We start from the raw sequence: 24,917 nt of genomic DNA, 5'->3' as shown, positions 1-24,917 counted from the left end.
CGCCGCCTTTATACGAGCAGCCGGTAGTGGCGAGCTGTGACGTGAGCGCCGTGTGTGCGCCCGGCTCTGCTGGCGGCGTCTCACTATTCTCCTCCCCCGGTGCTTCCGCTTCCTGCGGTCACACATGGCTGCAGGCTCCGGGGACATGGAGGTGCCGGCTGGCTGTGAGCACTATACGAGAGGCTGCGAGCTCAGGGTGAGGGGCACACGGGTCATACTGGGGAGGGTGCGACCGAGAGACCTGAGGGGTGTAATGAGTGTCACAGCCCGGGATGGGGAGGAGGGAATACAACCGCACGTATCACCAGAAGCCTCACAGCATGGACATTACAGAGTGACCCTGACTGCACAACACCGCAATCATTATCAGGGAAGATACACCCGAATGTACAACACCGCAAAGTGATAGGGACCCCAATCATTTTCAGGGAAGATACACCCCAGGCTGTACAACACCGCAAAGTGATAGGGACCCCAATCATTATCAGGGAAGATACACCCGACTGTACAACACCGCAAAGTGATAGGGACCCCAATCATTATCAGGGAAGATACACCCGACTGTACAACACTGCAAAGTGATAGGGACCCCAATCATTATCAGGGAAGATACCCCCGACTGTACAACACCGCAAAGTGATAGGGACCCCAATCATTATCAGGGAAGATACACCCCAGGCTGTACAACACCGCAAAGTGATAGGCACCCCAACCATTATCAGGGAAGATACAACCGACTGTACAACAACGCAAAGTGATAGGGACCCCAATCATTATCAGGGAAGATACACCCCAGGCTGTACAACACCGCAAAGTGATAGGCACCCCAACCATTATCAGGGAAGATACACCCCAGGCTGTACAACACTGCAAAGTGATAGGCACCCCAACCATTATCAGGGAAGATACACCCCAGGCTGTACAACACTGCGAAGTGATAGGCACCCCAACCATTATCAGGGAAGATACACCCCAGGCTGTACAACACCTCACAGTAATGGGGACCCCAATCATTATCAGGGAAGATACACCCGACTGTACAACACCGCAAAGTGATAGAGACCCCAACCATTATCAGGGAAGATACACCCGACTGTACAACACCTCACAGTAATGGTGATTTTTATCTAGGACTCAAAACAGTCCTGACTTCAGTTGTAAAGGTGACTTTCTAATGAACCCTTTCACGGCTCCTGGTACCGGGACAAAAGCACAAAACCAAGACACACCAGTCTCTTAGTAAATGTAGAATCCCTCCTTTATTGGCGCTCAGCCGCATATATCAAATACAGAGTCATCAGCATATGGGGGGCGTGACGAGAATACTGCAATGCTATTGGCTATAATGAACTTTAGCAGGGCATTCTCTGAAAAGGTTAACTATTTCTTCTCAGAGGCCTTGTTTTAAGAAGACTTGGGCAAGCCAAAACATAAGATAAGCAGGTGCTAGAGCAAAAATATAGGACAAGAGTGAAGGACAGACTTGCCTCTCATTAAATGTTAAGGAGAAGCTGGCAGGTGAGCAAACAGGTTACATAAAAATGAAGTTTGAATCATGACAGCTGGATAATGCTTGAAACCCGGCTAATACTAAAATGGCCACTTGATCCAAAATGGCCACATTAGAGGAATGTATCACTAACAGATGGGTACCCCGCTCATTATCAGAGAAGATACACCCCTGACTGTACAACACCTCGCAGTGATGGGGACCCTGCTCATTATCAGAGAAGATACACCCCTGACTGTACAATACCTCACAGTGATGCGTACCCTGCTCATTATCAGAGAAGATATACCCCAGGCTGTACTACACCTCACAGCAATGGCTACCCCGCTCATTATCAGAGATGATACACCGAACTATACAAACCTCACAGTGATGGGTACCACACTCATTATCAGAGAAGATACACCGAACTATACAACACCTTACAGTAATGGGGACATTGCTCATTATCAGGGAAGATACACCCTGACAGTACAATACCTCACAGTGATAGGGACCCCGCTCATTATCAGAGAAGATACACCCCTGGCTGTACAACACCTCACAGTAATAGCTACCCCGCTCATTATCAGAGAAGATACAGCCAACTATACAACACCTTACAGTAATGGGGACCTCGCTCATTATCAGAGAAGATACACCCAACTATACAACACCTTACAGTAATGGGGACCTCGCTCATTATCAGGGAACATACACCCTGACAGTACAATACCTCACAGTGATAGGGACCCCGCTCATTATCAGAGAAGATACACCTCACTATACAACACCTCACATGACTAGGAAGGGTAGGTTGCAGGCTTTTGCCCTCCTGGTAAAAACAGAGACATTTGTGGGGCGCAGGTACTCGATAAAAAGAGGCAGCTTGCAACCGACCCTTCCTATTCATTGCTACACTCCCTTGATACCCAACCCTTGGGTGAGGGTGAAGACGAGGCAGCAGCCACACACCACATATACCTACACCAGTGTTGTGCCTGTAAACAGCACAACCAGAAAAGGTGAGTACAAAACCTCACCTATTCATATACCCCCAACCTACCAAGGATAATCTTGCGCTGTTTCTCTTTGTATTTCCCCCCCTTTTTATCTCCCCAATACCTTTAGTAACAACACCTCACAGTAATAGGGACCCCCCTCTTTATCAGAGAAGATACATACCGGACTGTATTACACAGTGATAGGGACCCCTTTCATTATCAGAGAAGATGCACCCTGACTCTGTAACGCCACACAGGTCATGAGCAGAGACCCCCGTCATTAATAGAAAAGAGGTGACCCCTGACTGTATTTTATCCCACAGGTCAGGAACAGAGAGACCACTGACTGCATAACTTTACATATGAGTTGAATGGCCCTTGACTGTTCAGCACCCCCTTATTAGTAGAGAAGAGGTGACCCCTGGATGAATAACATCACACATGAACAGAGTTCCCCTTTATTATTAGAGCAGCGTGACCCCTGGCTGTATAACATCACACATCATTATTGGAGTGGAGGTGACCCCTGACTGTATAACACCACACATGATCAGAGATTATTACAGCAGAGTGATCCCTGACTTTTATGCTGACACAACACTGGTCATGAGCAGAGACACCCCCCCCCCCCCCCCCCCCTCATAATTAGCAGAGTTATCCCTGACTTTATGCTAATACCACACAAGTCAGGAGCAAGGGTCCCCTCCATTATTAGAATAGATGCCCCCAGTAGTCTGCTTCCTGTTCATGTTTTCTCCCATCATCCCTCCATACACAAATCAATGTCACTATGTGGCACTTCAGGGTCTGGATAGATGATGATGTTGCCAGGAACTTTGCTGTGCAAGTAAAAACTGAATGGGGTGCTAAACTATCTGTGTGGACTCACAGAGGCCTGGGCAGCGCCCTATATGCATGACTACAGTGTTATGCCTGCATGCACACCTACTAAATTTTTGCACACCACCACATTTATTGGGGATACTTTTTTCTCTCCCACGTTTATTTGCACCAGGAAGCGCCTGTTTTTTCTTTCTTCACTGCAGTACCAATTTTGACGTTCTCATATTGTGTGTACTCTGCATTCCCACAATGCATTTTGGGTACCCTGTTGGACCCCCATTCACGGTGAATTTATAGCCCTGAGGATTTTTTTTTTTTTTTACAGTGACCGTAGATGAAGTCATGTTTGTAGATGTTTTATACATTCCTATCATTTTCCATTTTGTCCTTCAGGCTCCTTGCTGTGGTAAATTTTATATTTGTCGCCTTTGTCATGACAACAAAGAAACCCATAAGATGGATCGCTTTAAGGTCACACAAGTCCAGTGTCTGAAGTGTAAGCATATTCAAAAGGTACTCCATTATTACTGCACCTCCAGCTACCCGTACAACTGCTCTACTTACCCAAGCATCATGATTTCTGTTCACAATTCATCTGTTTTGAACAGAATCCATACATGCCACTTTTTTTAAAATTGAAAATTTTAAAACATGCATCCCGTTCTTTTTGAATTGGTAACTACTCCACAGATCTTCATTAAGGGAACAATAAGTTGCTGTCCATGACAGACAAGAGCCTTACAATTAACATCTTCATGACTGATAAAAATCACATTACGTTGTCAAGGGATGTGCAGAGAGGGATCACAGGCTGAGTCCTCTCCACACAGGGCCGGTTTCTTATGTGACATACGGAAGACACCACCAGTGCTAGTTGTACTGGTTTGACTACTGCACCATGATGTGACACCTGTTGGACACTTATTGGTTTCCATGACAGCTGGAAGCCCGTAAAAGGCTCCTACATTAGTGAGGCAGAATATTCACAATATGCAGCAATAGAGTAATTTTGCAGTATGGAGCCCAGAATTAAATGTAAAAAAAAAAACATCCTTCCATTCCCTAGAACACATTCATAAATAAAGAAAATCATGAACATGCTAGGTATCCCCGCATGTCAAAAGGCCCGATCTATACAAACGTCTAACCCATTCCATGAATGGCATAACGGAACAAAAGGTCCAAATTGACTGTCTCACAATTCTTAATAAAGAGTGATCAAAAGGTCTGATGGTTGTCAAAATAGTATCAATAAAACCATCTAATAGCGCAAAAAATGACACCGTAGGGCCAGTTGCTATGTGCATTTTTGCTTTGCACTTTATCTTTTTTTTCAACGGGATACATTAATTGCAAAGCATCCATTTTTTAATGGATACCTTTAACTGATCTGTTTATAAAAAATGGATACATTGCTTTCCATTAGTTTCAGTTTTTCATTATTTTGTAGCAATCCATATTTTCTTATTTCTCTGCCTTGGCCACTAGAGGTCGCATTAAAACTCTGAAATGTAAATCAGAGCGTGCCCAATGAAAAACATATGGATAACTTATGGAACAAACTAAAACAAATCAAGACAATTCATTTCAATTAGAAAACAATATAAAATGATGGCAGAAAGGACACATGGTCCTGAAAAGGGTTACAGATCTATTTTGCCTCCTTCCTGTATGGTGACCGATATAATGGAAAAAGAGGTGTCCAGATTGCAAATTGAAAAGAATATGACTGTCCTATAGAACCAATATTTTTCACAGCGATGTATAGACTTATTTTGCTCCATACGTGTAATGCACAGACATGTACTACCACCTAATCTGCATGAGTCTGATGAAAAAGGTGTAGCCTTCTAACTAGAAATCACTTTTACATTACCTCTTTCATTACTGATGGTGAATGATACTTTCCGTAATATATACCACTTTCTACAAATAATAGATAAACCAACACTTAGTGATGCTGGAACACATCTGCCACTACAGGATGTGCCCCAGGAACATTGCACCAAAGCTGTTTGTATCCCTGGATCCACCAGCACTATCTTCACTATATGGTTATGTCCTTTCTCACTCATGGTGTATAATTTAAAGCACACGCACTTATGCTTTGGGTTGCAATGTTCATTTATTGACTGACCTCACACTATAATATCACAGTTTAATATTATAACAAATCTAGTGCAAAAATTCATTATGTTTCATGTACTTTCTTTTCAGGCTCAGCAGAATTGTGAAAACTGTGACAATATTTTTGGAGACTATTACTGCAATATATGTCATCTCTATGATAAGGACAAGAAGCAGTATCATTGTGATGGCTGTGGTATATGCAGGTATGTTATAATAAAGCAAAGGGGTACTTAAAGGGGTATTCCCATGAAGACAAGATTCTTAAATATACCCAGGATAACAAAATAACACATTCTCTAATTCAATGTTATTAACAAAAATACAGCATTTCACAGATATAATTCCAACCCGTCTCTATCAGTCCTGGTGTACACAATTTCGGTTGCCCCTTCACCCGACCCTAGATCTTCTGAGTTTAGGGTCGACAGACATATTGTCTTCATTGCATCCCCCATGACAGCCCCACCTAGTGGTTTTTCCTACACTCTGTAGAGACAAGAATTGAGAGAGTTTAAATTCCCCTCCCTAGCAACCCCTCACCAGTGCTTCCTGTCCCTACATGGGATAGGTTGAGAGAGGTCTCTCCTCCAGATGGGGGGGGGGGGAGATGCACATTATAACTGACTGCTCCCGCGGTCTTTGGACCCTTGCAGCGGGTCCAGCTTCTACTGTATGGCGGCCACGCAGGGTTAATGAAGGGACTCAAAGAGGCTTGTACATGGAGCTACACGTTAAGTCGAGCTAAAAACTTCAGCTCACCTTGCAAAAAGTGACGCCTCACATCGAAGTATGAAAAAACTATTAGCGTCAGAAGATGGCGAAACTATTTTTTTTTCCGTACACATTGTTTTAATTTGTGAAAATGGGTTAAAACACAATAAAACCTGTTTAAATTTGGTATCACTGTGACCGAAAGTAGACATATCATTTGAAGCGCACGACGAGAGTCCTAAAAACTGGGGCAATAAGAAAGTTACGCAGAAGGGTTTTTGCACCAATTTCACCACATTTGGAAATTTTTTCCAGTTTCTTTGTACACGGCATGGAATAATAAATAACGTTACTGAGAAGTAAAATTTGTTAAGCAGAAAAAAATCCCTCACACAGCGCTGTACACAAGAAATGAGAAAGTTATGGCTATAGTTATAGAGAAAAAAGTCTGCAACCTTAAAGAGGACCTGTAAAAACACCACTAGGAGTTTTAGTAAGCATCTCCTAGTGCCGTTTTTACAGGTGACAGATCCTCTTTTGAGGGGTTAAACCTGTGACAAAAAGTTGTAAGGAAAGTTCCGTTATTGTGCTGCTTATACAAATGTGAATATTACACCCATATAAAAGTGACCCTGGTTATCCCATTAGCTTGGTTTATGTATATATACTTTATATGGGTTCTTGATGTGTATGTTTAGTGGACCCCACGGTTTAACATTTCCTTTGCTGCATGTTTTAGTGAATATGCATGTGGGGTATGTATGAACTCCTCAAATCTTACTGTTTTTAGGAAAGTACATTTTGCATGACTTTGAAGCAGATTTTTTTTTATTGGTAAACGGTTGCGATTTCACCTGAAAGAGGGATTTCTATAAAGGATTTTTCTAATAATAGATTATTGGGGTAAAACCTGGTGACATGTTTTCTTGTTACCAGGTGATCAGAAAACCTGATAAACAGTATTAAGAATAATGTGCAATTTTTCTAAAAGGAACAATCAAAGAATTCTGCTGGATCAGACTCGATAAACTTTCTTTTTCCTTTATCAATTTTAGACAGAAACAATGACAAAAATCTTCATATCATCCGTTGCATCGTCAACAACATTTAGTATCTTGATCAACACCAAATATATTAGCAGAAAACATCACCTTAGTGGAAGAGAGCCACATGCAACCACGTCAGCTATGTTTCAGGGAACCCACCTTTGTCAAGAATACGTTTGTATCGCTAATTGCACACTATATAAGTGACGTATGCCACAATAACTATTTGTTTTCCCAGCTAGGGCAACACTCATTAAGTATAGCTTGTTGTGCACAGTTAGTGCAAGTTATGGCAATCAGGTGACACGCACGGTACATCGCTATCATACTGAAAAATTACAATTTTCATTGAGTCCATTAGGGTTCAATGTGTCAAAGGTGTGTATCCAGGACACCTCTTTTTGTAAAAGACATCATTTAACCTGTTCTGCATCATTAGCTTCAATCTCCTGTAGTACACACAACCTTGGTTGATCGTTACTGATCGCATGCTTTTCGCATTGTGTTTCAAAACGCCCCATATGATAAACACTGAATTCAGATAGTACTTTTTTTTCCTTGAAAGTAACATATCGGTACCGAGTATATGAACCTCTGGGTATTTTATCGCATTCAAAATTCTGGTATCATTGCAACCCTAATGCAAAATTGATTTGTTTCAGATGGTAGTGGAAAGAAATGAACTACTATTGTACTATACTATAAATGACTGACTTGGACCCACTTTGTTGCTATGATTTTTAGGCTTCTATGTCAAGTTGTATTTTCTGTCTCTTGTGTAAGTGTTTTGTTATTTTCCTTTTATATATTGTTTTGTAGGATTGGCCCAAAGGAGCAGTTTGAACATTGTACTAAGTGTAATTTATGTTTGCCGTTGAGCTTCAGAGGAAACCATAAGGTATGAGATCAATAACTACTTCTGTCTATTTAGTGTTTAATAAATATTTGATTCTTTTGACAATATGATGCCACTGAGTTAAGGATTTTTACAAAACTGAGCACAGCGCTAATAAAGTTAACACTAGGGACATGCAAGTGGCGAAGTTAATCTCATTAGATCATTGTAAAATCTTATACGCTATTTTTAATTTTAGACATTATTTGTTCGCTCCTATATATTAATATATATTACTTTTTAATGTATTCATATTTTAACCCAGCCACAACTACCAAATAACTCTAAAGAACATTATCGTAAAGTTATGTATACTTTAAAACAGTGGTCCCCAAACTACGGCCCGCGGGCCACATGCGGCCCGCGGACCGTTTTTATCCGGCCCCCGCCGCATCCAGCGCTTGCAGCGCCAGCGGCTCCTGCTGAGGCCCGCGGCAGTCGGGCAGGAGCCTCCGTCCGTCCGGACAGGAAGCTCCTGCCCGTACCTTAATAGTGCTCGATGCGGCCGATGTGTCCGCTCGAGCACTATTATTACAGGTGGAGCGATGTGGCCGGAAGACAACCCCGGCGCACATCGCTCCTTGAACCTGGGTGCGCGGCCGACAGCAGCCCGAAGATAGAAGACTCGGGAGCCGCTGCCAGAGGTGAGTATAGGATTTTTTTTTTGACCAGCAGCAAATATATTTTGGCGACCGGGGGGGCCCTGGTATGAAAAAAAAAATTAATTATGGGGGCATTAAATAAAATGATTAATGATGGAGGTGCAGTATAGGGAATAATTAATGGGGGGGGCAGTATAGGGAATAATTAATGGGGGGGCAGTATAGGGAATAATTAATGATGGAGGGGCAGTATAGGGAATAATTAATGATGGAGGGGCAGTATAGGGAATAATTAATGATGGAGGGGCAGTATAGGGAATAATTAATGATGGAGGGGCAGTATAGGGAATAATTAATGATGGAGGGGCAGTATAGGGAATAATTAATGGGGGGGCAGTATAGGGAATAATTAATGATGGAGGGGCAGTATAGGGAATAATTAATGATGGGGGGCAGTATAGGGAATAATTAATGATGGAGGGGCAGTATAGGGAATAATTAATGATGGGGGGCAGTATAGGGAATAATTAATGATGGGGGGCAGTATAGGGAATAATTAATGGGGGGGCAGTATAGGGAATAATTAATGATGGAGGGGCAGTATAGGGAATAATTAATGATGGAGGGGCAGTATAGGGAATAATTAATGATGGAGGGGCAGTATAGGGAATAATTAATGGGGGGGCAGTATAGGGAATAATTAATGATGGAGGGCAGTATAGGGAATAATTAATGATGGGGGGCAGTATAGGGAATAATTAATGATGGAAGGGCAGTATAGGGAATAATTAATGGGGGGGGGCAGTATAGGGAATAATTAATGATGGAGGGGCAGTATAGGGAATAATTAATGATGGGGGGCAGTATAGGGAATAATTAATGATGGGGGGCAGTATAGGGAATAATTAATGATGGAGGGGCAGTATAGGGAATAATTAATGATGGGGGGCAGTATAGGGAATAATTAATGATGGAGGGGCAGTATAGGGAATAATTAATGATGGAGGGGCAGTATAGGGAATAATTAATGATAGAGGGCAGTATAGGAAATAATTAATGATGGAGGGGCAGTATAGGGAATAATTAATAATAGAGGGGCAGTATAGGGAATAATTAATGATGGAGGGGCAGTATAGGAAATAATTAATGATGGAGGTGCAGTATAGGGAATAATTAATGATGGAGGGGCAGTATAGGGAATAATTAATGATGGAGGGGCAGTATAGGAAATAATTAATGATGGGGGGCAGTATAGGGAATAATTAATGATGGAGGGGCAGTATAGGGAATAATTAATGATGGAGGGGCAGTATAGGGAATAATTAATGATGGAGGGGCAGTATAGGGAATAATTTATGATGGAGGAGCAGTATAGGGAATAATTAATGATGGGGGGCAGTATAGGGAATAATTAATGATGGAGGAGCAGTATAGGAAATAATAATGATGGAGGGGCAGTATAGGGAATAATTAATGATGGAGGGGCAGTATAGGGAATAATTAATAATGGAGGAGCAGTATAGGGAATAATTAATAATGGAGGAGCAGTATAGGGAATAATTAATGATGAAGGGGCAGTATAGGGAATAATTAATGACGGAAGAGCAGTATAGGGAATAATTAATGATGGAGGAGCAGTATAGGGAATAATCAATGATGGAGGGGCAGTATAGGGAATAATTAATGGGGGGGCAGTATAGGGAATAATTAATGATGGAGGGGCAGTATAGGGAATAATTAATTATGGGGGGCAGTATAGGAAATAATTAATGATGGAGGAGCAGTATAGGGAATAATTAATAATGGAGGGGCAGTATAGAAAATAATTAATGACGGAGGGGCAGTATGGACAATAATTAATGATGTAGGAGCAGTACAGGGAATAATTAATGATGGAGGTGCAGTATAGGGAATAATTAATGATGGAGGGGCAGTATAGGGAATAATTAATGATGGAGGGGCAGTATAGGGAATAATTAATAATAGAGGGGCAGTATAGGGATTAATTAATGGTGGAGGGGCAGTATAGGGAACAATTAATGATGGAAGGGCAGTATAGGGAATAATTAATGATGGAGGAGCAGTACAGGGAATAATTAATGATGGAGGTGCAGTATAGGGAATAATTAATGATGGAGGGGCAGTATAGGGAATAATTAATGATGGAGGTGCAGTATAGGGAATAATTAATGATGGAGGGGCAGTATAGGGAATAATTAATGATGGAGGAGCAGTACAGGGAATAATTAATAATAGAGGAGCAGTATAGGGAATAATTAATGATGAAGGGGCAGTATAGGGAATAATTAATAATAGAGGAGCAGTATAGGGAATAATTAATGATGAAGGGGCAGTATAGGGAATAATTAATGATGGAGGAGCAGTACAGGGAATAATTAATAATAGAGGAGCAGTATAGGGAATAATTAATGATGAAGGGGCAGTATAGGGAATAATTAATGATGGAGGAGCAGTATAGGGAATAATTAATGATGGAGGAGCAGTATAGGGAATAATTAATGATGGAGGGGCAGTATAGAGAATAATTAATGATGGAGGAGCAGTATAGGGAATAATTAATGATGGAGGGGCAGTATGGGAAATAATTAATGATGGAGGGGCAGTATGGGAAATAATTAATGATGGCGGGGCAGTATGTGAAATAATTAATGATGAAGAAGCAGTATAGGAAATAATCAATGATGGAGGAGCAGTATAGGATATGTGCAGTGTACAGAGGAATTTCTTATTTTTTTTTTTTTTTTTTAACTTTAGTCCGGCCCTTCAACGGTCTGAGAGGGACCGTGAACGGCCCCCTATGTAAAAAGTTTGGGGACCCCTGCTTTAAAATGATGAATGCCGATGAAACATGACCACCTAGATCTGCAAGGATTCTCTCTATATGTCCTGAAGAATTAACAAAGGTTGTATTATTTATGATGCATATGGATTCTACAAAATTAATTAAAAAACAATCCAAAGGAACGTTTAGGTGGCTCCTAGTTACCTAATAGGGTTGTTCATTCTTCTCTGTTCCTGGAAGGGAGTATTGTGTTATTCTTCCATCTCATAGCACTGCATCGGGGCACATTTACTTATACGTCCAGAGGAGTTCACAGAAAGTGCATTGTCCGCCGATATCCTGCATGTGTCGCCACCCCGATCAGGTCCGCCAGAGTTCACCTTCTTTTTCTTGGTTTATGGAAGTGCTTGGTCTTGCAATTTGAAAGTTAAATTCAAATCAGTCGGACCGTGCTTCCCGATCAGTGGGAATTTCTTTCGCATGAAAGCCAGTGCAGGTGCACCAAAATCCAATCGCGTGCGACACATTCCCCTGTTAAATATATGTCACAGCCTTGCAAAACCCGTAAACATTGGAAAGTCCGACGAACATGCGTCTGCAGACCCTTAGTAAATAAGCCCCATTAACTCATGCTTTAGTGCTTTAGCCATCAGATATTATTAACATCTATATATTTTGTTCTTTTTCCTTTAGTGCATCGAAAATGTTTCAAGGCAAGACTGCCCTATATGTTTAGAGGTAAGTATTGGTCAGTAATTGCTTATACAATACAATACACTAAAGCTTTATTGATCCCTGAGGAAATTGTTTTTAAGTATTTTTTTATTTATTTTTAACAAAATAAAGTTATATACAGTAATTTGTGTTGCAACCTAACATACTTGGTTGCATAATGATCAAAGGAAATATATCTTGAACGTTACAACTGAGTTGATCAATTAGTCGTACATTAGTTAGATCTTCATTAATATTCAAGTTTGGGTTATCTGGAATGGGTCCGCCCAGTGACCTGGATCTGTTGTTATCCTTCTTTGTCAGAGTCTCTAATGTGTAGTTAGAAATGGATCCATTTTAAATCCACAAGGTTCCATTAACTTTAATCAAACAGAACATAGATACAGAAATAATACAGAACATAGATACAGAAATAATAAGAAGAGAGAAAACCAACAACTTTAGTGATGAAGCCTGCACAAAGGGTGGGGGGGGGGGGGTTATTTTGTTCTGGCAACAGATGGCTCTTTTGTTGAATCTTATTATGTTGGGCGTTATAATTGGACTCTGTTATGTGACGGTGACCATTGATAAAGCTATTGGTGGTAGAAAGTACTAGTCATCCGGGTGTCCCAGTTTTTGGTAAACTTTGATGTAGTTGAGATCTGGTAGGCCAGGATTTTCTCGTAAGAACAGGTCATGTTTATCTGTCCTATAACCTCATTATTATGGGGGGCTTCTATTGATTTCCAGTGTCTCTTGATCACCAGTTTTGTTGCCATAAAGATGTGTCCTATTATAGTCCTGTGTGCTGGAGCAAAGGAGGTCATGTTGATCATAAGGAGAGCTTGGGCCGGAGATTTAGAGACTCTGCTGATGATGTTGTATGAGGCTGTCCATAGAGGTTGTATACGGTCACAGCTCCATAGCATGTGAAGAAAGTTTCCCTCTTTTTTGCAGTTGCGCCAGCATGTGGAAGGGGTGTTGGGATATATTTTGTGTAGTAATGAGGGAGTATAGTACCAGCGTAGATGTGTTTTTAGTATTGCTTCCTGGTGAGAGATGCATCGGAAATTTCTTTTGATGAATAGGTAGGCATCATTCCATTCTTTTTGGGATACGGTGGTTCTGAGGTCCTTTCCCCATTTTTGCATTTTGTTTGATGGTGCTGGTGTTGATCTTTGGCCTAATGTGTTGTAGAAGAAAGATATGCCGTTTTTCTTCCGAGGTTCGTTAAGAATGCGAGGACGTCCTTGTTGATGAATGGTGTTGCATATAGAAGCTTGTCTAATATTGTTCTGATTTTATTGTGTGTTCTGAGAGGGGGATACCTTGATTTCTGTGTAGGTGGACAAAGTCCAGGTCATTATTGTTGTTTAATAGTTGTTTGATATTTGTTATGCCTTTCTCTTTCCACTTTTGTAGTTTGAGGGTGATGTCTGGATTTTCTATAAAGGTTAAGGGGATTTTTTTTCCATAGGGATTTTCTCAGTGTTTTGGGTGGAAGTCCAGAGGAGTATCCAGGTCCAGTCTGCTGTACTCATAGAAGTAAGGTTTGTTTTGGGGGGATTTGTTCTCCAGCAGGTGGCCAACATATACGGTTTTGTAATGGGGTGTTATTAATGTGGAGTTTTTCTATGTGTCCCTAGACTTAATCTTTGTTATGTGACCACCAATGCTTCAGCGGATCTAAGTTGGCTGCTATATAATAGTCTCTTAGGTCTGGGAGACTTAGTCCTCTGGCTTCTCTTCTTTTGGTCATTAAGGAGCAGGCAATTCTGTTTTTTTTTATTTTGCCAGATAAAACTCTGTAGATGGGACATGGCTTTATGAAAGAAGGTTGTGTTAATTTGTATGGGTAATGTTCTAAATAGATATAGAAATTTTGGCAGTATCATCATTTTGAAGGTGGCTACTCGGCCAAAACAAGTAAGTTGGTGTCTGGAATAATCTATTAGTTATGTTTTAATAGATTGAAGTAGTGATGGAAAGTTAGCTTTGTATAGTTGGCTGATGGGATGTGTTAGGGTTATTTTTTGTTTTTGCCATTCTAATTTGAGTTTCCTTTTGAGCAAGTTTAGTTCGGGTTTGGTTATGTGTATAGGTAATATTTGGGATTTTGATGTGTTCATTTTATAGTAGGATATGTGGCTATACTCTGATTTTGCTTCATATAGTGCGGGTAAGGAGTTAGCAGGATTGCTTAATGTTAATATGATATCGTCTGCAAAGAGACCGATTTTAAATTCTTTTGGTCCTATTCTGATCCCTGATATTTGGGCATTTTGTCTGATGGCTTCTGCTAGTGGTTGAATAGAGAGGATAAAAGTATTGGGGAGACAGTGCACCCCTGGCATGTGCCGGTTGTTATGCTGAATTGTTGTGATAAAGTACAGTTTACATATACATTGGCTGCTGGGTGGGAGTATAGGGCTTTTTTTGCAGAGTATGTGGGAACTGTTATTCCAAAGTGGTTTAGTGTCGTGAAGGCGAAGTTCCAGTTTAGTCTATCGAAAACCTTTTCGGCGTCTATTGCTAGTATTGTGACTGATATTATTACGTTCGGTGTGTTGGAGGGTAGAGATTAGTCTTCTGGTGTTATCTAGTGCTTGTCTGTTGGGGATGAACCCTACTAGGTCGTTTTTTATTAGCTGGGGGAGGACAGTTTGTAGTTGATTAGCTATAAGTTTAGCATATATTTTTATGTTGCTATTGAGGAGTGATATAGGTATGTAATTTGTTGGTGTTTCTGGGGATTTTCCTGGATTTGGTATTGAGGAAATTGTTATATACATGGCTCTAGCATTTAGAGTACACAAAAGAAAAGTCATATTGGCTGTATACACAACTCCTACTTATGTTTAGCTCATCAAGGACTCAACAGAACGGTAATTTTTACTTGTCTCAGGTATTTGTTCTGTGGGGAGCAGGATGGCAATCCCTTTCCATTCTGTATGTTAACGTTAACAGTAGCCCCACAGACCTACATTACTATATTACAGTTTGTAGATGAACTTAAAGGAAATCAACCACTAAAATAAAACTACAAATACTTACTTCCACTCGTCTTCACCTTGATCCCGGTGCTATCCCTTGCTAATCTTGACACGTTGGGATCACCTGGAAAGGTAAGTTAGAAAGAATAGAAAGTTGTCCGGTTCTCCTGGCTGCTAATCATGCACGTCCACACACCTCCCTCTCCCATTTATACTTTTTTTTTTGTTTTTTTGTGGTTGATTTCTTTTGAACTATGTTGATAATGTTCAGTGTCCTATATTGTTTTTTAATCTGACGTAGATGTTGCACGTCAGAAGTGGGATGACTCCTAACATTTAGGGAAGACTGCAACCATATCCAATGTCAATGAATAAAACGGTGGGATATGTTGTTCATAAATTGTAATACAGTCGGGTGAATAAGAAACAACTTATGTTATGATATGATATTCTGCAGTATGGAACATTCAGAGAGAGAGAGAGCGCATTGGGCAATTAGTCAAATGACCAGGATGGCATCATTGAAAGTCCTTTTACATCTTCAACATCCACCCCATGTATGTATCCGATCACATGAATTTCATGTGATCAGATATATGCATAGTGTACTGTTTGCTAATGTTTGGACCTGTGATGATGTCACCCTGGTCACATGACATGCTGAGAAGAGACATGGAAAAAGGGTAGGAGTAGATGGGAGGGGTCGGCCAAGCAGGACAAGCCTCCTTCTGATGCCAGGGAATATAGTATAAAGTTGACTTATGTGGATTTAAAGGACACCTGTCATCAGGTCTGTGTCACTTGTCCTGTCACTATTACCTTTTGCAGCAGCTCACAAGGATCCCATCCTAACTTTTATCTAGTCAATTCATACATTAATCATTATAAAATCATCTTTTCTTTATTATGTAGATGAGGCTGGTCACATGGTCATAGGCAGTGATGTCACCCCTGTTCCCCCTCCCCTCTCCTCCCCCTGCTCACGTCTGTGTGTAATGTATAGTAAAGCATACTTAGTGTGTGTGCTGCATCTTCTGACATGCTCTCCCTCCTAATACACATGTGTGAGACATAGACATCAGCTACACAAGTACCTGACATGTTCTGCTATATCATGGCTGCCTGGAGCAGTTGTATTTCTCCTATACACACTGAGGCTGCAGGGGGCGTGGCCATCCACAAGCACATGGGGCAGCCATTACATCATTATATAGGCTGTCAGTCAAGCACTGGGGGTGTGACTGTGCTTCCCACTCATGAATAAGCCGGACAGCTTGTGTATGCTCATTGGGCATCTCACAGGTCATTTGCATACAGCTTTAGGACCTCATTACTGAAGTTTACAGGCATGTAGAGGGACAATGAAGGGATAGAGGCAATGCTTTCTAATGGCAGTTTATGAAAATATATTTAGTTTAGTGGGGTCATTTTGCCTGATGGGTTCTCTTTAAGGGAAGCAATTTTTAGCTAAACAAAAAGGGTGTCAGTTAGTTAATGGGGCTCTATAGGAGCCTGTCACAAGCTGTATATGTGAAAATGTGGTGTCAGGTTTCCTTTAAGTGTTGTTGATACAATTAATAAATATTTAGTATTTTGCTTCAAATTGTCACTGCAAAATATACTGCGAAAAATAATCAAAAATTACCCCTATTTCAGTAAAACTGATATAAAACTAAATAAATAGTAAAAATCACAAACCGGTAATGCCGCGCCCCAAAATGCCAGATCTATAAAAAAAATAAAAAATGGTTATTGCCCCGTAATGGAAAATAACCTGCAAATGTCCAAAAGATTACTTTTTACATAATTTAAAAATTCGTCTCTGTCAGTCAATGCCTGACAAAGGCTTGTTTCCCGAGCCGAAACGCGTTGTATATTTGTAATAAACGTCTTCGAAAGGTAATATACCTGGAGAAGTTTACTACTGAGCGCTGGCATCTGTTACTTCCGAATGGAAAAGTCAAAATATACAAGACACAAAGGGGGGGGGGGGAGAAAAGGTGACGGCTTTCGGACTTAACTGGGTACTTGTCCTTACTCATACCTAACCAGTCATTCTGAATATCATTCTCCATATGTCCATTTCTGTAGACTAATAATTTGACATGTTTATCATATAACAGGATATACATACCTCCAGAGTCGGTGCTCGTGTTCTCCCTTGTGGACATCTCTTGCACAGGTGAGAATCTGTCTGACCAAGACTGGGATAGCATTTGGTGAGAGATTGGTTTCAGATAAGTGTTTCTTAGAAAAGCAAGTCTTGTCGCTTCCTGACTTTTTTGGTCGTAAGGTGATGGATTGAAACCGCTTACAGTGCAAAATGTTTTTTTTTTTTTTTCAATTAATGCATTTATAAGTTACTTTGATGTGTGTTAGAAGATACTCTTGTCACTGCCAGACTATTATGGTGCCAAGTCTGACAGAAATTCACAGAAACTCCTTGCAGGTAGACCCCAACAGTAAGCAGTGACCCACCCTACTTACATTTCCCATTCATATTTGGGTATACAGTAAGTATGGAAAGTATTCATCCCAATTTTTTACACTTTTTCATTGCAGCCAATTGGTAAGATCAAAAAAGTTATTTTTTCTTGCTTATTAGTGTACACTCTGCCCCATCTTGACAGAAAAGAACGGAAATGTAGATATTTCTGCTAATTTATTAAACCAGAAAAACTGAAATATCACATGGACATAAGTATTCAGACCCCGTGCTTAGTATTGAGTTGAAGCAGCTTTGGAGCTGGTGAAGCCAGGAGTCGTCTTGGGAATGTTGTAACAAGTTTTTCACACTTGGATTTAGTAATCCTCTGCCATCCTTCCTTGCAGATCCTCTACAGTTTCCTCAGGTTGGATGGTGAACGTTGGTGGAAGTCATTTTCAAGTCACTCCAGAGATGCTCAGTTGGGTTCAGATCGGGGCTCTGGTTGGGGCATTCAATAATGGTCACAGAGTTGTTCTGAAGCTACTTCTTCTGTTATTTACCTGTGTGCTTAGGGTCATTGTCTTGTTGGTCCAGAGAATTCTGGATGAGGTTTTCATCCAGGATATGGCTGTACATTAATGAGCAAAACTTTTTTGATCTTACCAATTGGCTGCAATGAAACAAAGAGTGAAAAACTTTCCGTACCCACTGTAAACAAAAGGGACAGTGTTCTGACTTTGGCTCTGGATAATTGTGTCCCATCCCAGAAATGGAATAAACTCAGTGTATTCTTATAAGATTCTATGCATTTGTGAGATTATGCTGATTTATTGTGAAATCTAATTTGTTTTTGTTTTGTTATGTCCCTCCAGTACATGTTATGAGGATATGCTTAAACAGTAAGTATATTACACTACTTGCTAAATGACATTTGTGCATCCTGGCAGAATGGTTAAACTGAATCATAGCATTGTACGCTGAGCAGCAACCAAGCAAAGCTGTCCTGCCATTTACATCTGTATTATGAATCTGGCCTTTTCTGCATACCAAAGCGATGAAGCAGTTTTTGTAATCTGATTTAAGATACTAATTTCTCATTGACCTCCCTTTTGATATGGGTCTGACCTTTATTTGGCTTGCCTGGTCTGCAGAATTTAATTTCTTTACAACAGAAGACATGAGGATGTTGCATTAGCATTACTACTGGTTTAGATTGTATATATATATAGATTATGCATAGTGAGGTTTCTAATCTACATATGACATTGCCCATAATTATTCAGATACACTCCTACATTTTAGATGTAGGTTATATACTGCAGAATATTTAATACAATTAATATATTGTGGTGATGTGCAGAAGGTCGTGGAGTATAAGGGCACAAATTCAGCCATCTTAGTCTTATGCTGCATTCACACAACCATGGCTTGCCAGAGTGATTAGGTAGCACACATGTCCTATCTTTTCCCATGTTATGGCCTGTACGCCATAGGAGAGGGGAGGGGTCACCCCTTCTCTTCTCTGTCGCGGTGGACATAGAGCCGCCCGACTGTGGCTGTGCAGGCATACGTAAGTGTGAATGTAGCCTTAGGCTGATAAAATTAAAAGTGCTCAACCAAACCTGTAAGGGGTAGTCCCAACTCTGGAAGTTATCCCCAATCCGTAGGATATCATCCCTATTGGTGAGAGTCCTAGAACGGAGACCCTCATCAATTAGTAGTAGGGGGTTCCCCTTCTCCCTAATGGATTGGAGGCTGAGCATGCGCCCTTCTACTCTATTCAGTGCTACCGGATCAGCGGGATATAGCCCAGCGATATGCTTAGTAATCTTTGTCCATTCTCATAAAATTGAATGGTATCGCAGCTGCTACACCCATTAGTGAGAATGGGATCCCGTAGAGGGGTTAACTGTCAAAGTTGAAACAACCCATTTAATGCCTTTGTAGGTGAGCAATTACAACCTTCATGGGTGCCTTTGATATTTCTCTCATCTTCTTTGTTCTGAGGGTTAATGGTCACCATTCTGTACAACCAAAGATACAGTAGGGTGCAAAAGTATTTATAACCATTGAACTTTTTGTCACTTTATAACATTACACCTACATACCTAAATGTATTTTGTCAATATTTTATGTGATAGAGCAAGACAATGTATCAAGTGTTAACTATCCTTTTTGCAAAGCTAGTAGAGAAATATCTCACGACAGACCTGCAGCTGTCATTGCAACTAAAGGTGGTTTTACAAGGAATTGACTCTGGGGTGCTCAATACATTTACACACCACACTTTTCGTTTTTTTTTTTGCTGGTTTGCTGGTTTTGCAAAAGAATGCAGGCACGGGGCAGGATAACCCCTTGCCTGCTCCCTTCATCGGCTGCTGTGCCCTTATATGGCCCCTCCACATGGCATGGATGTGGCATATTCGCAATTTGCGATTAATCCACTGCTTCTACGTTCAAAAACTAGCAGCAGTGATAAATATCCCCCAAATATTTATTTAAACTTCTGTTTTATCATTTAAAATGAGGACAATTTCAATAGTTATTAATACTTTTGCTATACTCTGTACTTGGTGAATACTGCAGGAAGCAAAAGTATTGAACTGGAAGTAAATTTGTAGCTATTTGTATGTCCCTATTATACATTATAGATGTGGCTATTGGATGTAGAGTAGAAACAGAAATACCTTTTATATATAGTAATAATTGCAAACTGAACTGTGCAGTATTGCAGTGTGTAATTGATGTTAAAGTTTAATGGGACTTTATTATTGATAATTGGAGATATTCAGTTACTGAAACTCGGACCATTTATTATAAAAATAGTCCGTTAACATGAAATTCTTAAAAATCACCTTTAAATCCAGCATGATATTTGGTGACATTTATTAGTTTGTAGATTATAACAATAAAGTTTTACCTCCTTTATTTCCAGGGGATATAGGTGTCCACTATGCATGCGCTCTGCCCTGGATATGTCCAGATACTGGACCCAGCTAGATGAAGAAGTTGCACACACTCCAATGCCACCTGAATATCAGAATATGAATGTTAATGTGAGTTGATCCACAGACATATTGTGTATATAATTAGCTTTCAAGCTGGAAACCCCTTTAGGTTTTCCACGGGAGAGGAAAGTATACGTTCCCATTCTGTTTCCAGCTTTGCAGTGTTCTTTGCTTTTAATGGGTTTTCCTGAACGTTAAGGATTAGGTCCTTGCCTTGTTTACCCAGGCACATTGCACTGGGATTCTTAGTATTCCCTTACTCCATTTTCTTTAGTTTGGACTATTGGCTTTTATTAATAATAGAAACTGTACATTTTCTTATGTTTGATTCAAATTTTTTTTTTATTTCCAGATTCTCTGTAATGACTGCAGTGCAAGATCAACTGTATCATTCCACATTTTAGGGATGAAATGCAATAGCTGTAAATCGTATAATACCACACAAGAAGGAAAACCTATATCACAGACACAAACTGAGTAGCCATGAAGAGACCCGTATGTTGGTGTTTAATCGGCACCTTGGTAACTCTACAGAAAACCGGTCCTCTGGAAATGCTGAGAATTACTTCACTAAAATCAAAAATAGAAAGAATGATATATAGTGTGTTTTTATAGCTACGATAGGAAACATCCCATATTACTGTAAAAGCTAGGATATTTTGGATCCAGATATCAAATTGGATCCAATTTTGTCTATAGATATAGTTGGGATAATGATAACATAAATATTATTTGATGAAATGTCATATACAGAATACACAGTATTAATAAAGTATGCCACATGACTTTCCTAAGTTTGCCATAAAGACTATAAGCAATGTAATAGAACAAGCTTTGTGTAAAGAGACAAAGGGCTGCACCATTTGTGTCTAGTTCAGTAGTGTGTTTTACTTAATTTACTATACACACTCTCGGGCCTTGTTCACACAGGGTATTTTTAAGCAGTTTTCATTGTCAAAACAGGAGCAGATGTGAATGTAATGACGCCAACATAGAATTGCAATTCATTGATGATCTACATCAGGTTTAGCCCCATTAATTTTGTCTTTCTTGAATTGTTTTTAGATCTTCATTAGTGATTCTCATTATGCTCTTCTGTGACAGAGGAGAATAACAGAAGCTAAATCCTGATGGTAAACGGAAGCCTCTGTGTCTGTCAGTTCCCATAGACTTGTGTGTTCCTAAAGTCAACTTTTCATTATATTTAACTTAACAAATAAAGCAGCAGCCCAAATTATTTTTCCATGATAACAATGGAAAAGACTCTTCTATAATGGAGACAGAAGAGCTTCTGTATGCCATCAGTGTTTGGTTTCTGTTTTATTCTTCCATAATGTAAAAGCATAAGGTAACCCATTGCTAAAATGTGGACGGTGGCTACGACAAGACAGCCCTAAACTGCATCAGATTTATCACAGTGTCTGATGTAAAGGTATAGGTTTAGTGATGCCCCAGTAAATTGTGCTGGAAATCTAGAACATTTCTGTCAGACAATATAGAGCAGATTTAACAAAAGTGGCTCAAAGTTAAACATTGCACTCACTAGAATTTTTTATGCTGAACCACATTCTTCACTGTCTTATGCTGCAGTAAAAGTCTTACCCTTGATAAGAGTGCCACATGTCATTTATTTTTGGTGCAAATTATGACAGAATTCTGTCATAAACAGATTGATAAATTTCACCCAATTAATGAATGCAAATCCCTTTCCCTGTTAATCTGTTTTAGGGAAATAATTGCAGAGTTGGTGCTCATTGTGCCATTTCCCCAAAATATTTAACAACACTACATCAATCTACCCTGTGTGATCAAGGCCTGGTTGCAACTCAGGATTTGTTGCAAGTACTCACATAATTGTATATGCATCATATATATTACTGATACAACTAGCGTAGGGTTTATTTTGTTTGCAAAGGTTCATTTATAATAAATTTTTATGCTGCTCTTGTGATTTCTTTAGATGCCTTTTCTCTGTGTCAAAGTACGGTAGCTTTCCTTTTAAGAAACATATAAAAGGGAGGTAAATACTTACCTATAAAAGGAAATCTACCCCCCCCCCCCATCATTATATTTTGCAATCCAAACATTAAAACAAATGATCTAGTTCCATACTCTTTTGGCATTAAAAGGGTTCTCTATACTTGTACTTTATGGTAGTGGTCTCGTCTTTGTTTTCTTAATAGGGTTGTTCGGTAGTTAGATAATTGGCAACAGGCTGTTATCTACTATTTAGGTATGCCTGGAGTAAAGAGGGCTGAGGTAGTCTAAATTAATACAGCTTAGATTTTGTGCTGTCCTTCCCCTATGCTTTACTGCAGCTTTGCTTGTTTATGTTGGTCGCGTTTAAGTACAAACCTGCCACAACATCACAGCGTATTTCCACTACAAAAAACTAATAACTATTAACTACAGATGCAACTAAACCAAAAATAGGAAAAGGTTCAAGCAACTGGCATCTACAGCCTGAAGTTCACCAGTATCAGTCAGGGTGGAGTCTACTAGAAATCTAGCATATCTGTATATATTTATGCCTTGCCAACTTTGACTTTTTGCGTTGGCTTTTCATCTTCTTTCAAATAAGCAGAATTCCAGAACAAGACAAAAAAAACCTCTATATTCGCCCACTTTACAATCTGTATAAAAAGGGGGAGTGCACTTTGACATTTAGTCCCTGATTGCTGAGTGTTATACTGTGCAGTAGTGAAGTAGATACTTTCTGATATGTCTGATAAGTACAGACACTATTAAATTTCCATTATTCCTTAATAATTCATGTTTTTTTTTAAAAAATGTAAAACATTTTTTAAAAAGTAGTTCTATTGTTGTTATGAGACATACATATTGCTTGCCCACTAGAGGGCAGTGAAGAGACCTTAACATAATGAAAGATCCAGCTAGAATCCAAATTCTTCACAATTGGTGATGCTGAATTATTTAGTGAACTTATGAGCTTTTCTAAAAATAACAGAGATGCCACTGAAAACATCGCAAAAGGAGGTAACAGGTCTGTCTGGCCAGAAGATCTGTCCTGGCACAACAAATATGTATTTACTGGGGCAGGGAAAACCACACTAAAAGCCATTGAATTTTGGAGGAGATTTAAAAGTGGAAAAGTCTAGTTCAACTTAAAAAATACTTGTGAAACTTTATAGACAGGTCTAGAGCAGGGGTGCACAACCTTTATTTGTTCAGGGGGCGTTATTGTCACACCACTCAACCTCAAGTGGCTGTACTAGTGACCAGAACCCTAGATGCACCAAAAACCACAGTACAGCACACAATGCAATCACAGAAACCAAATACTGCATTTGTACAATAACTAACAGACCCCAGAGCAGACTACAAATACAATGCAGAAACCAGACGAAAATTATAGGGAGACCCCCTTAAGAACTACTAGAGCAGATGTATATTAGTTGAGACCACCCAAAGCAAACGTATAATAGTGGAGCTCTCCCAGAGCAGATCTATAACAGACCCCCCCCTTCCCCAGAGACCCCCCCTTCCCCAGAGCAGACTTATAATAGTGGACACCCTAAAGCAGACGCTAATACTGGAGTACCCAGAGAAGACATATAATTGTGGACACCTCTGCCGCAGATGTATAATACTGGAGACTCCTGGAGCAGACCTATAGCACTTAAATGCATTTATATTCCAGGATTGTAACTGGACTTGAAACAATACATAAACATTTTCCCCTACAACATTTCTTAGAGGAAATCTACCATTGAATAACATTAAAAATTTTTTAAAAAAACTTAACCTATACCCGTCTTCATCTTGGTCCCAGGCTTGTCTTCTATAACACACCAGAATCACCTAGAAAAGAGGCTTATAAAAAGCAGATAGAAGCGCCAGGACGTGATGTACAGTGCTCCGGGCTGCTAATTATTCACACCCCCTGTGTCATCTCTTTTCAACATGGGAGAGAGGTATCTATCACGCAGGAGGCTTGAATTCTTGCCTCCCGCATGACGTCACCTCCCTCTCCCAGCATGAATAATTAGTCTGCTTTTTAGAAGTCTGTGTTTCAGGTGATCCCGGCGTGTAAAGATTAGAAAAAACGAGCACTGGAATCAAGATGAAGAGGATAATAATGACACTAGATGAAATATTTATTTTAATGTGTAACTAAACCTTAAACAGAATTTCATAAATGAATAGTGCAGATTAGAATAGTAAGTTTTGTAATAAAGGTGGTACCCCTACTTAAGGCCACCCAACTTACAGACGACCCCTAGTTAC

At 40.0% G+C, this 24,917-nt stretch overlaps 1 protein-coding gene across 2 annotated transcripts; it reads left to right on the top strand.

Moving 5' to 3' along the window:
- RCHY1 (ring finger and CHY zinc finger domain containing 1) lies at positions 1-22,815 on the top strand. 2 transcript variants are annotated; one of them, XM_072117197.1, is made up of 10 exons: positions 112-196; positions 1,395-1,518; positions 3,730-3,849; positions 5,554-5,669; positions 8,043-8,121; positions 12,217-12,261; positions 17,357-17,415; positions 18,534-18,560; positions 20,597-20,717; positions 21,022-22,815. In XM_072117197.1, exons 2-10 carry the CDS (start codon positions 1,498-1,500, stop codon positions 21,148-21,150), a joined length of 717 nt encoding a protein of 238 aa, XP_071973298.1. In that variant the 5' UTR covers positions 112-196; positions 1,395-1,497; the 3' UTR covers positions 21,151-22,815. The 2 variants fall into 2 exon arrangements, with proteins under 2 accessions (XP_071973290.1, XP_071973298.1); XM_072117189.1 differs by lacking the exon at positions 1,395-1,518 and having other exon boundaries at positions 1-196.
- Positions 22,816-24,917: the final 2,102 nt, after the last annotated feature.

Source organism: Engystomops pustulosus, chromosome 1, assembly GCF_040894005.1.
Source record: "Engystomops pustulosus chromosome 1, aEngPut4.maternal, whole genome shotgun sequence".
Taxonomy (NCBI): Eukaryota; Metazoa; Chordata; class Amphibia; order Anura; family Leptodactylidae; genus Engystomops; species Engystomops pustulosus.
This window is presented reverse-complemented; position numbering and strand designations above follow the sequence as displayed.

Coding starts and splice junctions, on each gene's coding strand:
- RCHY1 (XM_072117189.1), top strand. CDS start 125: ATGGCTGCAGGCTCCGGGGACATGGAGGTGCCGGCTGGCTGTGAGCAC. Junction 197..3,729: donor CGAGAGGCTGCGAGCTCAGG/GTGAGGGGCACA, acceptor TTTGTCCTTCAG/GCTCCTTGCTGTGGTAAATT. Junction 18,561..20,596: donor TATGAGGATATGCTTAAACA/GTAAGTATATTA, acceptor CTTTATTTCCAG/GGGATATAGGTGTCCACTAT.